General features: G+C 40.5%; 1 protein-coding gene across 2 annotated transcripts in view; it reads left to right on the forward strand.

The window, feature by feature from the left end:
- SLC6A5 (solute carrier family 6 member 5) overlaps positions 1-13110 on the forward strand; it is a 32822-nt gene extending 19712 nt beyond the window's left edge. The window contains exons 14-17 of one of the 2 annotated variants that reach the window (XR_007902721.1): positions 2443-2543; positions 5523-5690; positions 7957-8357; positions 9073-13110. Coding sequence is in view for 1 of the 2 variants with exons in the window: in XM_051777280.1 (XP_051633240.1) it covers positions 2443-2543; positions 5523-5690; positions 7957-8112 (425 nt within the window). In the remaining variant the exon portion in view is untranslated. Of the gene's footprint in view, positions 1-2442; positions 2544-5522; positions 5691-7956 lie in introns of both variants that reach the window. The other variant, XM_051777280.1, reaches the window with a different exon arrangement.
- The last annotated feature ends 4286 nt before the right edge of the window (positions 13111-17396 follow it).

The following is a 17396-nucleotide window of genomic DNA, read 5'->3' on the forward strand; positions in this document are numbered from 1 at the left end:
TTGACTGTCTGTTTTTTTGAGAAGGTTTGTTGTAAGAGTGAATGGTAACTGCTGCAGTGTGTTTGTAAGAGACATTAGTAGTTTTGAACATTTTACCTGTAGCAGAATAACAAAGTAGTTGTCTGACTGGGTTTGCAGGCTCCTTTTTAAATGGCTTTTAGATCTGCAGCACTTGTGAATACATCATTCTACTTTAGGGAGAGGGAAATCAGATATGGAATATCATGTACTGTTTATTTCCCAAAGTTATTCAGCAGGCCTGACTGATCTGAGAGGGAGACCAGATTTACTAGGATTTAAAAAAAAGTAATAAATCGGTGTTCTGTTAACCAAAGCATTCCTCTCATTTTTCTGTGGAACTTTCACTGGAAAGAGATAAGTACTGTGTAATCCCTGTATCTGCTTCCATGCATTTGACTTCTGAACTGCTAATATTTAAAAGCACCTTAAACTGTGAATATCTGCTGAAGATTCCAAGAAGGAACTGATTTTTTTTTAATTGGAGTTTGAAGAAAATCTGTGCAGATTTACATGAAGCTCGCATGAATTTTGGAGGCAGAAGCCCCTGGTAACTCTCAGTTAGGTATCCCTTCTTTGGAGCAGCAAGTGTGGCTGGAGTAGAGACTTTAAATGAGATTTAAACTTGATGGAAAGACCCATCAGCCTGTATCTTGTGCTGCTGCAATTAGTTTAAAATGAACTTTGTCCCCAGCACAGCACATGACTGGCTGCTGTGTGAGAACCTCCCTCACAGCTTGCTGCAGGTGAATAAAACACAGGAGCAAATTGTTCAGTTGCAGCAAAAATATCCTTTCAGGTCTGTCACATAATGACCTTGGAGGTTATATTTGGCCCAGGCATACAAACTTCTATTACAAAATAGAGAAGGACACCATGATCCAGACTGGTGCTGAAGTAGTGATTCCATGGGTAATAAAAATTACATGTATTTTACAGAGAAGAGGCTTTCTGAAAAAGCAAATTTGCTGTAGTCAGTAGAGAAGAGAAAGAGAGGGAGAGAAACTACAGTCACTGAAAAAATGTGACATCTGGGTCACCTTGGCTTATTTTTTTAAGCTTACATCTGCTGCAGGTTGTAATTTTTTCCTTTTCCCTAAATTCAGTTCTTGCAATACCATCTCACTGTTTAATTTCTGGCTCTTTCTTCTCTATTTGTTATCATAACCTGGTTCTTGAGCTTTTCTCTCACATGCTATCTGCCTGAGTTGGGTCTTTAGGGCTGCCCAAACACCACCCAGCCCTGTTGCTTTCTTCAAGCTGCATCAGAAGACACTGAATAATGAACCATTGCTATTTTTTTACCTTCTTGATTCTTGGAACAGTCAGGTGGTTAGATTTATTTCTCCTTGATATCAACAGAAAGGCTTCCAAATTAGATGCATCAAGCCTGAGGATTATCCCTTCTTATACCCTGCAGTGTCTAATAAGAACATGAAGTAGTATATTCCTTTTGTTCAAGCATTTCTTACCCTACTCAGTGCCTTTTCTCCAATATTTAAGCTGTCCCCACATCATGAAAGTTAGATAAAATGCTTTATAAAATTTAGATAAAATTGGCCCAAATTTTAAACATTTATGTGGCAGATGAGCTCAGGCTTGGACCCCAGGCCTCTCTCTTCTTATTGTAATTAGAAAAGCTAGAATCAATTTCAAATTTGCTTTTATTATTTTTGATAAATTACTAATATCTAAATTACTAATAACTAGCAGGGAATAATATCAGCTCCTGGCCAGCACACTTCTTCCACCCACATGGCATTGCTGGGAAAGGAGCTGCAGAGACGGCTGAAATACCATTTTCCAATCTTGCATATTTGATTAACTCAAGTAGCTTTAGAGATTCAATCAATACAATAATCTGAAGAAATAGCACGTCTGTTAGTCTGTTTGTTCAAACAACATTGAATGTAATTTAAAATATTTACAGGTGCTCTCTAATAATTCTAAGTATCATTCAGGTATCAGTTGAAAAATAACAGGACATCATCAGTTTCAGTGCTAAGGGACACAGTTGTAATCCAGTCAGGTAGCAGGTATAGAGAAGCTCAAATATTGTCTGTGCTAAAGCAGGTGTACAGATATTAATAAGACTAGTCTTCATAGTGAAATAAAACAAATCTACAAATAATTATACAAATAATTGTAGCTGCCCTGTACATACTATTAATGCTTTAACCAAACACCTGACCTCTATGTAAAAGCTCAATTTTGCTTTAATCCTCAAGAAGTAAATATTTTATTGGAATGGTTCCCACCACATTAGTCCCATTTTTTACTGTGTGGTTGGATCCTCCACAGAAGTTTTCAACCAACAAATCGGAGTGTTTTCGTAATTAGGCACAAGGGAGGGCACCAGAGCTCTGTTGCAAGTTGCAGTTGGTTTCTTTCACACCTAATTGCTTTTACATTTGCTGTTTACAGGATTGCAAAGATTTTGTGAAGATATAGAAATGATGATTGGATTCCAGCCAAGTAAATTCTGGAGAGTCTGTTGGGCATTTGTGACCCCGACTATTTTAACAGTAAGCAAAAAAAGAAAAATAATTCAATGTCTTCTCCAAAGAGTTTTGTTGTTGTTTGTTCACCATTCATGATGTTTCTAGGTGGTAGTAATTAGAACTTGAATGCAGCTAATTAAACACAAGTGCTTGTGTTCTTACATGTGCATGTAATAGGAACAGAGTGTAAGTAATGGTATTTTTGGTGGAGAGGGGTGATGAGTTTCCACATGCTGCTGTGGTGGCCTTTCCTGTCCCTGCAAAATGGTCCTGTGGCACATTATTGCACAGTGTATGTGTGTGTGTGTGTGTACGTAGAGGGAAAGGAAAGGTCATGATCCTCCTGTCTGCTGTCAGGTTGGGTGAGGGAAAAGCCATTTTATTGAGTCATGAACTAATCCAGGAGAGGTGATTTGGAAAGGCAGAGATGGAAATTTGAGTGACAGAGTTTTAGCTGCAAAGGTGGAGGTACTGTTGCAAAGGTGGAAATAGGTGCTTTCTGGATAAGAAACATAAAACTTTTAGTTTCTCTAGGGGAAAAAAGAAAACAAATGAAAAAAGGAAAAAAGGGGCGGAAAAAGGGAGAAATGGAGGAGAAAGAGGGAAAAGGAGAGAAAAGAGGTGAAAAAAGGGGGAGAGAAGGTGGGAAAAGAGGAGAAAGAGGGAACAAGAGGAGGAAAAGAAAGAAAGATGGGGAAAGAGGAAGAAAAGAGTGGGGGGAATGATGAAAAAATGAAAAGAGGGGGAAGAGGAGCAAAGAGGAAGAAAAAAAGGGGGAGAAAAGGGGAAGAGGGGAAAAGTGGAAGAAAAAGGGGGAAATGAGAAAAAGGGGATAAAAGGGAAAGAGGAAGAAAAAAGGGGGGAATGAAGAAAAAGGGAACAAAGGGGAAAAGAGGAAATAAAAAGGGGGGGGAATGTGAAGGGAACAAAGGGGAAAGAGGAAATAAAAAGGGGGGGGAATGCTGGAAAAGGGGGAAAGAGGAAATAAAAAGGGGGAAATGCTGGAAAAGGGGAAAGGAGGAAATAAAAATAGGGGAATGAGGAAAAAGGGGGAAAGAGGAAATAAAAAGGGGAATGGGGAAAAAGGGGGAAGAGGAAATAAAAAGAGGGGAATGAGAAAAAAGGAGGAAAAAAGAAATAAAAAGAGGGGAATGAGAAAAAGGGGGAAAGAGGAAATAAAAAGAGGGGAATGAGAAAAAGGGGGAAAGAGGAAATAAAAAGAGGGGTATGAGAAAAAGGGGGAAAGAGGAAATAAAAATAGGGGAATGAGGAAAAAGGGGGAAAGAGGAAATAAAAAGGGGAATGGGGAAAAAGGGGGAAGAGGAAATAAAAAGAGGGGAATGAGAAAAAAGGAGGAAAAAAGAAATAAAAAGAGGGGAATGAGGAAAAAGGGAAAAAGAGGGGAAAAATGAAAAAAGGTGGGGGGAAAAAAGCGGAAAAAATAGAAGAAAAGGCAAAGGAAAAAGGGTGTGTTGGAAAAAGGGTTGTTTCCGACCCCTTCCGAGCCGAGGCGATGAGGGAATTGGCCCCTCCGGGCCGGGCCGAGCGCGGCGCTTCCCCGCGGTGCCCGCAGGTGGCGCTGTGGGACAGCGGCCGGGCGGGGACAGCGGCTCCCGAGAGGGATCGGGGCGGGTTTGGTTGGTTCTGTTCTTCCTCTCCCTTGGGTTCTATTCCCGCCCCCTTTCGAACATCTTCCTCCGAATTTACTCACTTCGCATTGAGGTCTCCGTTCAGTCAAAAAGGACGTCACGTTCTCAATTTTGCCATTGCTCTGCGTGTTTTCTCCAAGTCTAATAGCTATGTCTGCGGTTACTGCCTAGATTTATAGTCCAAATCTAATAACTATATCTAAGATTTCCATCAGAGTGTTTCCTTTATGTTTTAGCCCAAGTGCGGGTGCAATCTGTGATTGCACATAATTTTTTTTTTTTTTGGGCACAAGAATGAAATAATTACTTCAGCCATTTTAAAAGCTTTCAGCTTGATAAATCAGCACAAAACAACAAAGCCTTCCTTTACCAGCATTTGCTCTTTGAGAGCACGTGCTTCCACCTGGAAGTCCTCAAGCCTGGACCACGTATGCAGCAAGATATCAGTATTTGTGTAGAGTTTTAAAAACTCATCATTTCACAGCAGTGCTGAATAGTTCCTACAAGTCATATAATCACAGAATGGTTTGGGTTGGGAGGGCCCTTACAGACCACCTAGTTTCAAACCCCCTGCCATGGGTAGGGACACCTTCCACTAACAATTATGTTGTTTCTTAAGGAAAACAAATCTGAACTGACTGTGTTTGTTTTCCAAACTTGCATGTTCTGTTGTTGTTCTCTCCAAATGCAATATATAGTGAACTTGCAGGGAGAAATAAATTGACACTGATCAGTCATAATTCAATTTTTATGCAATGGAAACAGACAAAGCAAACCCGAGCAATAAATTCTTTTCTATTATTGCTTCTGTAAAGCTAATATTTGATACATTTGAACAGCCTAATATTAGACTTTCATTAGACTCCACATCTCTGGAAATAAAAACTGATCATTTTTATATGTGCCTTCACCTAGTTATGCTTCTATAAATCTTCTGTGTGCAATTATTGCAAGCACAGGCATTTCCCAAAAGTTACTGAATTATGCACAAATGTAAGCAGATGTATTGCTGTTCATACAGTAAGTGAAATGGAGTAACTTAGCATAATCACATTAGGTAAAACTGCCAATAGACCATGTAATAAAGCACATTACTCCAGGGAGAAGATTCTAATTTCAATTCTTCTGGCACAAATACAGTGATTTTTGTGGGATTTTGCAGGATTTCCTTGGAATTCATTAGATTCGGGCTCTGAGCTGTTTATTATAGCTTGTGGCAGCGCCCTGCCTTAGGTGTATGCACTTTTATCTGTATTCCATATATTCCAACTCTGTGTGTGGGTACCTACCGTTTGTTGCATAGCAGGCTTGTTTTGCTTATTCAAACATATTTGTTTTCCTTTCTTGTTTCCAGTTCATCCTCTGCTTCAGCTTTTACCAGTGGGAGCCGATGACTTATGGAGCTTACCACTACCCCGGCTGGTCCATGGTGCTCGGGTGGCTGATGCTGGCCTGCTCAGTCATCTGGATCCCAGTTATGTTTGTGATAAAAATGCATCTAGCCCCAGGCAAATTCATTGAGGTAATTCTTCTGCCTCTTTGCTCTTTACAAATGCAGTCGCAGGAGACTGTCTCTTTTATTTTACATTGATTTTTGTGGTATTGAATGTCTAATAGTGCTAAGATTACTTTCTGGTAAACTGGTTATTGTGTTGCAAAGAGATGCTCGGTTGATTTAAACTGTAGACCTATTCCTCACTCCTCAACAAAATGCTCCTAAACTGTGGAGTGATTTTTTTTTTTTTTTTTTGAAATCTAGAAGGGGTTACAAATTTCATGAATCCTGGAATGGCTTTACTGGGAGAAAGCTGTTCTAGCTTTGTTGGCCTTTTTGCAAAAGCAGTGTATAGATGTAAGAAGCACCAACTGCTGGTGTGTATTGTGCTGCAGGCACCCTGGCAGTCAGCACCAGGAGATGTCAATCAGGAGCTGCCTGTTTGCAAAGTGTGGGATGGTTGGGTTCTGGAGTCATCCAGGATGTGCTTCAGGAGGTTGTGCCACTTGCAGGAATAAAATATATGAAGAGACCTCCCGCTCTACATCTCAAACTACTCATTATAAAACCTAGCTGGCAATCTTTGCTTTACCCTTCTTCATCTCTTTATTTTTCTTGAATAAGCTGATCCCTCCTGGCACCTGGGCTTAGAATAATTCCAGCTGGCACTTTATTTTTACCCTGCTTAACCTGTTTATTTTGCAAATCAGATTCCTGACACTTTCCCCCACTGCTCCAGAAATGTGGTGATCACCTTCTTCTCTCCATCTCTGTGCCTTGTCTCTGCCTGCCACCCCCATCACACCCTGTCCCTTTCCTGTGGGCTCCTCGGTTCCTTGCAGGGTGTGGTACAGCAGTGCCTTTCTCATATCGGCGTTTCATCCCTTTATTGCCCTCACCATGTCTTCTGAGGAAGCTCAATGCTCTTATTTGAGGTCTTGGAGGCTTTCTCAGCTCTGTCTTCTTGTCACTGCATGCTGCTTGTGCTGTTCTCTCCCTGGGAGAAGGAACAGACCCTCTCTCCCCTTTCCGTGGCTGCTTTTGCAGTTCAGCTTTCCTGCAAAACCCATCGGGGCTGTTTTATGCTTCAAAAATGAAAAGGAGAGAAAGTGTACTAAAAGAGCATCATCTTTTTGGTCTCTCAATATGCCACACTACACATGCCTAAGGGAAAAGACCAAGACTCTGCTTCCCATAGAGCAAAAGAATTTCACGGGAGAGGAATTTTCATAGTGGTGGGACACCCCAGGGAAGGCATCCAGGCACATGGTTTGGAGCAGGTCACTTCTCTAAAGGGCCATTCAGCCCTTGTGTGGAGCACATTGGAGTGCACAGGTCAGGAGACAACTACTCCTTTTGGGAATGAGCTAATGTGGAATTAGATTTACTTGTTCATTGTCTCATGAGCTCCTCTCACTGAGAAAATTGTTCTCCTTCAAAACTTCTAATGTGTCACACTGGCCTATATATTGCCACAAAACTAGGGTGCTTTTCTTACTGTCCCTCCCGTTGTGCACCCAAAGGAACACCCAAGAGTTGGATCTGTTTTGATGGGGCTTTTGCTGAAGTTATTTCAGCTGTAGCCTGGTATTTCCTCAATACTGGGTCTGTTGCATAAAATTATTATGGTTGATTTGGGAGGTATGAGTTGCAAACTGGTAATTAAGCAGAGATTAAAATAACTGATAGAGAGGTCTGATCCACTTTATTAGGTAATAAACATATAATTGTTCCCTCTTAAGTCATCAGAAGTATGTTTTCTTTCCCTTTTATCTCTGAATGCACCGATCAAATTATATATTCAATAAGGAAATCAGCGGAAAGATTAGAAAATTTTTGTTGTTTGCCAGGTTAGCATTCTCCTCTTTCTTTTTCCTGCAGATAGAAATGAAACATCTCAAAATTAAAATCTTTGTTCATTCATAGTGATGTACTACTTTTTGGTCATCTGTATACTTTTGGGAAATATGCTAAACAGAAATCCAATTATTTTAATGCAGTTACCCAGTGCTTAGACCATTGGGCTAAGTAATTGTGCACATGTCCTTCAGTAAGAGAGCTTTGCAATCTGCAGCAGTGGTTCTGAGCTCCCCTCATGGTGTGGGGGAGAATGCATAATTAAAATCTGGGCACCTTATCTTCTATTAATCTTGAAAACTTTGTGCAAAACAAACGCTGAGCATTGCAGGGCCGTCATCAATAATCTTAAATGAGCTTATCCTCGTTTCTTCTGCATTGTAATTCTGCTCTGTAACATCAAATGAGACTCTCTTTTCTCTCCCCCGTGTGGCAGCGACTCAAGCTGGTGTGCTCCCCACAGCCTGACTGGGGTCCGTTCTTGGCCAAGCACCGCGGCGAACGCTACATGAACATGATTGATCCACTGGGAACCTCCTCCCTGGGACTCAAACTGCCAGTGAAGGATATGGAACTGGGGACACAATGCTAATAATTATTAGTAGTGGGTGGCAATAACATTGTCAGCCTTTTCTGATACGTTTTTCTTTTTTTCCCATTTTGTTCCCCCACCGTTTCTTCTTTTCTTTTCCACAGTGCCTGGAAGTGGTTGTCTAGGAAAGTAGGATTTACTGTTGCATGCCATAGGGAAGACCTAGCTAGACCACTTCCAGGTGTAGGTGATGCTCGTGAGATGTTCTGTACCCAGTGAAACAGCAAAACCACAGCGTGTGCCAGGTGACATACCGGTGATGTAGGAATAAACAAAACTGAATTGAAAAATCTTTAAAGGAAACAATGTGCAGGATTTGACCCATTTCCCACAAGCATCCTCATAACAGGTGGCTATGATGGGACTAGGATTTTGCTACCAGTGTATTCAAAGGAAGGTTCAGCCCTCAGATGGGCTGGAAGTGAGCAAAGAAGGGGATCTCTTGTAGTCCTGGTGTAAATCCAGCATACAGCTCCTGTGAAAGGTGGGGTTGCTTTTTCTACACTGACAGCAGACCTTGCCCCATCATGTCTGCTCACTTCTTTTATAATTTATACTATCTTTGAGGGATTGTTATGTTATGTAAACAAATGGAGACTGTGTGAACAGCACACCAGGAAGTAATATGTGGGGTCAGAACAGAAACATGATAATCCATTTAATCTTTTCAGGTAGAAAAATAAGAACAAAATAAAAAATAACTAGTCAATTGAGACTGGGACTAAAGTGCATTTGAGTCTAGAAATGGTTTGGAAATAGTGCCAGAATGAGGTGTATGGGCATCACTGTTTAAAGTACTGTTATATGTTTTTTCAATAATTTGATATCTGTCACTTCAATTAGAAATGCCTGAGTTTTACAGTGTGTCTGAAAACTTGTTCCACAAGAAGTGCAACTGTGTTTTTACTCACTTCAATACTCTGAACATAATTTTCCTTGTTTCTCTGCTTTTGTTTACAGTATCTCCTCAAGAAGCCATCATATAATTTGTGCCTAACTTTGTATTCTTACAGTGGTAAGTGTAGTCTAGTTACCACCTGAAAACAGTTATTAGAAGTTAGATGTGCTGTTCAACTTTGTGACTCCCTGTTCATTTGCCTATAAACATCTTTATATAACCTATAACCTTCAGATGATGTATTCTTCTCTTTCAGCCAAGGGGGAAATAGCAGGACCCCACTGGTCTATATATTATATATATAGCACATAAATTCTTCGAAGCAGTATTCTCTCTGAAATGTGAATAGGGGTTTTCTTTACATTAAAACATTTTCATTAAACAAAAAAAAACCAAAATCCACAATAATTAACCACTGCAGTCATCCACACGGTTGCAACCTTAGATATACAAAATGCAAGGATTGAGGTGAGAGGACAATCTAGTAGATGGCCATTATAACATTGCATAGCAGTAGGACATTCTAAAGCATTATATTTTAGAAATCAGATATAAGCAGTGATATGAATACTAGATTAAAATAGTTTTGTTACCTATTGGGCAGAGTGAAAAATAGAGCTTTTTAAGAGTACATTTATTTACCTAAATAGAAAATTAGCCCAACTTATTGTAAATGCACTAGAATGAGGGAGAAAAATATATCTTCGATAATTGGCAAAACGGTAATCTTTATTATCTTGTTATATCCTATACATACATATATGATATTTTTTAACAGTGATCAGTGTTCATGTAGTGTGTACTAGTGATGTTTTATGTCCCTATAAATATCTTATCAATCAGTGTAAAGATGATGAGCTTAGAGTAGTTTATCCAGTTTTTTCCCTCCCCAGACGCTACTGTAGTAGCCTGTAAATGTTCTTTCCTTTCAGGGGACTGTTTCTATCCTGTTCTTTTGTCGGTCTGTCTTCATATTGCAGGGTCTCAGGTAAATCCTCCATTCATGTGTGTCCGTAGATCAGTAGGTGTGTTGTTTCATCCAGTTGAAGAAAACAAAAAACTAAACCTTAAAGTAACACTTTCACAAACTGTTAACTTCTTTTCTCTGTGTGTGTGTGTGTGTATATATATATGTATATTAAATATATTAATCATTTTGCTGAACTTCCTCTTTCACGGGGCAATTAGTGTTGCCAGTTCTAGGCACTGCTGGAGACCTTTAATCCTCATGCAGAACAACTGAAGCGCTGTCAGGGGTTGTCACCCAGGGAAGGGAGGGCAAATTCCGCAACATTTTACGCTGACCCCCCGAATCTCCACTCCACGGGCTCTTGCTGGTCCCTGTCTCACACAGCAGCAGGACAGGACCCTCCTTTGAGCTTCTCTGCCTTAAAGCTGTGCCCCCTTGTTTCAGCTTCGCCTGCTGTTTTAATAAATGACTTGTTATTCTTGCTTCTGGCTTTTATTTTCCTGGCAGAGGCGGGTTTCAGAAGCCATGCTCTGTCTGATCTCATGAAGGTCCAGAAAGATGAGCTGAAAATTTGGTCCCCACGTCTAGGTGAGGCTGAGAGACCTTCCCTGGGTGCAGAAAGGAAGCTAAGGATTCTGTGTTTTGAAGTCAGTACCTCTAGTAGAAATTAGGCTTTTTTTGTCAGGACAAATCGCTCTAGGCCTCTCTTGGCCAATATTCCTTAGCATCTTGGTTTGATTTTTGGAGTCCAAGCCAGTTTATCTTCACTACTGTGATTGAAAAACAACAAGTATCCACAGGTTTGGTCCTCTTTTGAAAGAAGAAAACACACAAACAGTTTAAGAGTACTGAATCCTTTCACTTATTAGCTTGTCTCAAGACAAACTGAGATTAACTAATTGCAATAAAATTACCTCAGTGTAAGGATGTCAGTTACTGCTACATGAATGACGAAAGAGTTATCATTTGAAGGAGTACTGCTGGGTTATGATGTCTTTTGGCTTGGATTACCAAACCAGAATGCATATGAAATTGCAATTGAATTGCTTTCCATGATTTATGTAATTAATCTGCTTGCTTTTTAATTTAGATGTTGTTCCTGTGCCTGGTAAGTCATTAGCGCAGGATTAGGCTTGACTTTGAAACTCAGTAAACAGATGATAGTGATTTTTTTTCCAGCTGATCTTTATCTTCAGCTTTGACCCCATTACTAGGCTTGCAAAAACCTTTGGAGAAGGGGGAGAAATGTGTACAAAAATCACAGAAAATGTGAAGTTTTCACTGTCTGTTAAAAGCAGGTGGTTTTTTTTTGGTCACATCAGACCTTTTTAAAAGTATTTTACTGGCCAAATCTGAGAGTTGAGATTAAATTAACCAGCAGTGTCTTCTTTAAATGGAAGTAATCTTGAAGTTTGGGAATGCACTTCATTTACCATATTCTAGGAAAAGTTTGCATGTACTTTGATAATTTTCTAAAAATAAGTTTAGTAACTAATAACATACCAGTAAAGATCTTTAAAAAAAAAAAGGAGGGGAAAAAGCCATACTAGTAAAAATGTGATGTACGTACTTGCAGATCTATCTATCTTGTGAGTAAAAAATGTTTAAATTTGGTGAAATTATAATGCATATTTTTTTCTTTGAAATTGAGTTTCTGGATGAGCTGAGATGCATTATTGTATGCATTAAAGATTATACCTAATGCAAATGCTTGCCATCTTCAAATTCTTTGGGGTCTTCCTAGTGTTTTTAATATGCAATTTTCAAAACCTGTGTTTCAGCTAGACGAGGCAGCACTTTGTTTCCAAAAGAAGGGTTTAACAAAATGACCTTTAATTGAGAAAGACTTGGATTGTCTTTATATAATGTTTCAATTGAGTCAAAGTAGTCTTTTGGTTAGGTTCTGCTCCACTGACCGCATTAGACGTGCCTCCACCCTGAAGATCATTGCTTCTGATACGCTGTGTGACTGTCTCTTACCATCAAATTCCAACACCTGCTTGATTTTAAATACCTTTGGTCTGTTTGTTATGTACAGTTGTATGGATAATATGATTTCTTGTTGCCTGTGTTAAAGCAATTGCTTATGTATGGCAGTCATTGGTTTTCCTATTGGTTTCTTATTCTGCAGCTCCACTTCTTCTTGCAATCAAGGATGGACTTGTAGGGGTTGTGGGTTGTAGGCAGCAGAGCTTTTGACAGCTGGCATCCCAGAAAGCTTCTCTGTTCTGCTATAAAACTGTTGTAAGAGTCACTTGTTTCTTGGTTTGGAGTTGAATGGTGTGCACTTAAGGTATTTGTAAAATGGTCAGAGCTTGATATTCCCGAGTGACTCAGGTTGATGACTCGAGGGGGGAGGGGAGGGATATTGGGGTTTCTGCCTTTGTCACCCTCAGGCACTCTATTGCCAAAGAGAGAAGGTTTTCCTGATGGGTTTAACATAATGTGAGAACCAGGCTGGACCTTAATGCTTGCAATGTTTCTGTTTGCCGATAGCATCTAGATACATCTTCAGGTAACCATTTGCCTTATAGCAATCTTCCATTGTTAGGAAAATTATTGATTGACTAAAACATGTTCCTATCTGTCCTTTATATTACGTAGTATTAGCTTGTAAGGTAGATGCTTGGCTGGTATAAATTGTCACAGCTTTGTCTGGAGCTGTGACAATTTACACCAGCTGAGAATTTGCGCCCTGTGTCCTATGGCACTTTATTACGGACCCATCGCTGATGGGTTAAATCTTAATTACTTGCGTAATGTCATATATAAATATATATATATATATATATATTTACAGGCATTCTATGGGGTACTGCTGCCTATGGATAAAGATTTGTACCCTAACCAGATCATTATAATTTTTTCATGAGCTGTATGTGGAAAAGATATATTATGTTACAAAGGATGCATCCTATATATCTCATGTAGTGCATATTATAATGCTGTATGTTATTAATTTCAGAAATCATTATTCTTGAGGCCCTACCTCAAATTTTGTATTTATGTGTACAAATGCAATTTATTGTATTATATATTTGCCTAATATATTTGGATGTGATAAATTAAAATTATTCAATAATGTATGGACTCTAAAGACTCTAAATAAATGTCCAGTGTTTAAAACAGAAAATACATCAACTTTTCTGGTGAATGAAATGCTTATTTTTCCACCACCTCCTTCCCCACCCAACACACGCCACAAACATCATTCTTACTTAACACATAGCCTTAAGGTATCCGCAGAATTGATCCATTTGATTGTTAGAAACATGGAGCAGCAACTGGAAACAGCCCTCGTGGGAAATGGGGATGTTGCACAGCTGCAGAAACAAGTATCATTTAAATGGCTGGATTCTTAACTATTGAGTGCTCTGTGGCTTGTGGAATGATGGATTGCTTAGCAGAGGACCGACTGGATTTGTTTAAATCTTTCTTATCCTACGAATTCAATCATCCCAAAGGTTGTAAAACTGTTAAAAACAATAGAGGTTCATATCTGCTGTAGGTGCAAATGGGAGGCTTAAGGGAGGAGCAAGTGAAGAAGGAACACGTAAGGACACGGTTCCAGTGGAATTCCTGCGGTGTGGGGAGGGCAATGTGCCACAACACTGGTTTGGTAAGCAGGTGCTTCCTTCCCCAGCAGCCTGCTATGGGAATTGTACTGGTGCAACCTGTTTCACTGTTGCCAGACACAACCTTCAGAGAAACTACTCCCAAATACAGCATCTGAAGCACGACGTCACGATGTGGCATCAAATATGGTAGCACAAGGCAATGATTTCAGGCAAGGGCTGATCCTGACAACAGGATTGTTTCACCAGTTCTGGTAATCAGTTCTCCTCCAAAAAAGTACTTTGTTCTGCCTTTAAACTTGCATTTCTCTGAGATGTGTATGTGTGGGCAAAGGGAGTGGCAGGACCCAGTGACTCCAGTCATTCTTTTCATATTATACATACAGATGTACTGCATCTTAGAGAAGTCTGAAGTTGCCAGCAAGCATAATGAGAGTCCTGAGAGACAGGTAAGTGTAATTAATCCCCTTTTCAGGAAGAAAAACTGAGGCACATGGAGTTTGTCAAATACCCAAAGTCAACCCCTGTAAGTCTGTGATACAACACATCGATTTTTAGGAGTAAAAGACAGTTGTTTGCTGTCACCATTAAGCACTATGGCATCAAATTTTTAAACTCGTGGGAATGGGTAAAAATCCATGCCCTTTTAACTTGATTGTATGGATTCACCATGGCCACATTTTAAACCAATATATGTAGCTTAACACCAGGAAGAAAGGTGTTTCTTTTACAGTGCCCACAGATGTGCTTAGTTTGAAATAATTTTACTCTTTTGGTGCTGAAATTCCTATGGTCAGGGTATGGGTTGAAGGGCACATCTTATACCAAACAGATTATTCAGTTGTAAAGTTTATCTTAGACTTTTCAGTCTTCAAACATTTGCTGACCATCTGTTTGGGAATTAAAAAAAAAAAAAAAAGCTTAGGTGTTGCTCCATGACTGGGTACAGAAGTAGACAAATGATTTCTTTTTGTAAGGCATTTATTAGTTATTTATGAAATTATAAATTCCGACATGGGTACTTTCAGCCTGTTGAACTGATTATATAGCCTTTTACATTTATTTATCAGTGTGCAAGACAGATATGGCGTATAGTAACCCCCCATTTACACCTACTCTTTTTCATAACGTTCAGGTGTGAGTGCTGCTGTTAATTCCTGCCCTCTACTGGCAGCAAAGCAAACCTGACTCGTATGGATTTTAAGCGTCCCTGTGGAGACAGGCTTTCCAGGGATGCGAGCCTTCTTTGTGAATGGAGACTTTTTACTCCATGAGCTACGAGGTGATGGGGGTTTGTTTTTCTTTTTCTTTTTTTTTTTTTTTTTCCTCCCAGGTGGAAGCACTGTCGTTTCCCAGCGTTTGCAGTTCAGCTGGCAACTGAGCCCACACATATTCAGATACACTTGGAGTAAAATTGCCTTTTAGCTGTGGCACGCAAACAGCCTTACAAACGCTCAGAAAGACACTAGGCCTAATTAAAAATGCTTCATCAAACTCCAAAGTGTCACAAGCTTTGTGGCTGGCAGGGCTAACAGTTTAACACCACACAGTTAGCAACTTCACAATAATTTAGGTCAAAATCAAGAAGCATTCAATGACCAACTGAGAGCGCAAGAACAATATTTCACAGGAGTGTTATCTGAGCTGAAATCCAGCTTACTTGCCAGGACAAACATTTCACTCTTGCAAAAGTGCCATCAGACAATTTTTTTAAATGTAATTGCTATGAATATTCAGGAACACAGTTCTAATTAATATCTGAATGTCTGGCTTTTCAGCTATTTATACTTCCAATAAGATCGTATCAGGAGGTCAGATTTTCTGGTGATAAAGGAAGATGATTTGTTGCCGAATGAGGAGGTGCAAGAGTAGTATTGGCTGCAAGAATGGGATTTTTTGTTTTCCATCCATTTGCCCTGGTCAGTTGAAAATGTTTTTAAGATTACTAACGCTCTCTGAATGTCTGAGCCTTTGGGCACTGAGCTGGACTACAGGAAGAGCCACATCTGTGGGACCGGCTGTTTCCAGAGCACTTTCTACCAAGCTCCTTGTGTTATTTTCTGTAGTACCTGTGGGCTTTTGAATGCTTCCAGTGAACAGAAGAACAAATGGTTAGGACATTCTTTATCCATGAGATTGTTCAAGATGTGTTTGAAGCTGTGCTTTAAATCTGTTAACATGGTGCAAATTTTTGTATGTACACACAGTAGGTTTTATTTTTAAATAGCATTTAATACAGATTTAGATTAATCAGGTCTATTTGAGAATCTAGCCATGACCAGTTTAAAATATATATCTATTTTAGACTCTGTACCAAATGGAAAATAGAAAACTTGGCTTGAATTACATTCAATTTGGTGTGTAGAAAGACACTGGTTTTACTACTAAATAAGCACAAACAGATCTAAGCTAACAGGAATTGGATATACAGACCTGTTTCACAAAAAGAAATCTCTTAAATAAGAGAGTACATGCTATGCAGAACATTGATGTGATCAGGGTGGAATCAGAGGGGTGTGTCTTCACGTGCTGATGTACCATTGCCTCTTTTTCTTGTTGCTATGGTTATGTAGCATATCCATGTATACACACATATACTTGTACACCGTGTGTGTACTTCTCCCCACACCCCATGGCTAAGAGTGGGGCTAACAACAGGGCATCCTCATCAAAGGTAAGAAGCTAAAAAGTTATATTTGAAAAAAAAAAGTTGTTTTGATACACTGGAGATAAATTACTGAGGTGCTTTTGGAATGACCACCCCGGAGATTTCCTGGAGTGCATCACCTTGCTTGCAGCCAGGAACAGCTGTTTCCTGAGATCCTACTAATTAAGTAATTAGGCAGCCAAGTCAGACTCTGCTCTTGCCAATGTAAAGGTGTGTGAATGCAACTATCCACTTAAGATGGGCATGATTTGTATGGGGTCATCCTAACTTTATCCAAATGCACAGTTTATTATTTTACATTTAAGATGGCTGGAACTGGTGTGGTGCAGAACCAAAGCACGGTGAGGGGAAGCAGTAGAGGGGATGATCCTTGGGCTTCACAGCTGAAATGACTTGTTTTGAACTGTGGCAAAGCTAGATCAGCTGGAAACCTCATTCTGTTCCTGTTCAGTAGGGGGGGAATGTCATCGGGGCCAATAATCTCTCCTTCAAATTGAAATCAGGTGTTCTACAGGGAAGAGACATTACAGAGAACCGAGGCATGCCGTGATCAGTTTCTTGCCAAGGATCGAGTCAAATTAAAGGGCTGGAGGGAAGAAATATTTTGAAAACAGGTTTTAAAACAGCCATCAGGGCAGATTCTTATATGGCTCACAAGTACCATTAAATACTTTGCTTCCCCTTTACACTTTAGAGACATGAAAAAGCAGTTAAGTACTTGAGTTGAGCAAGGACACGCAAGAAGCCGAGGAAGGGTGCAGGTTTCTGTATTATATCCCAGAACTTCTTTTTGTTTATTCATACAGCGCATGAATTATTACTAGGACTAAATAGTTAATGAGGGTTGATTCTCACGCCGAGAAGGAGGAGGACGCGCGGGGGGGGGAGGCGCTCCCGCAGCCGCATCTCGCACCCACGCGGGGTGGTTCATTCGGGGAGGTTCGCGCCTCGGGGGCGCAGGCAGGGTGTGCTCCGCTGCGGGCCGAGCCGTGCGGGGCGGAGTGGCGTGCGGGGCTCCCGCTCGCAGCGCGGCCGCGGCCGGGCGGCGGCGCTGGAGAGGCCCGGGGGGGCCGCGCGTCACGGCGGGGGGCGGGCGGGGAGCCCCCGCTGCGGGGGCGTCGGGGCCGCGCCTGGGCAGCGGGCGGAGCCGCCGCGCCTTCCCTCCCGCTCCCG

The sequence above is a fragment of the Manacus candei genome, unplaced genomic scaffold (assembly GCF_025592945.1).
Source record: "Manacus candei isolate 608988 ecotype Guabito, Panama unplaced genomic scaffold, ASM2559294v1 h1tg000009l, whole genome shotgun sequence".
NCBI classification, from domain to species: domain Eukaryota; kingdom Metazoa; phylum Chordata; class Aves; order Passeriformes; family Pipridae; genus Manacus; species Manacus candei.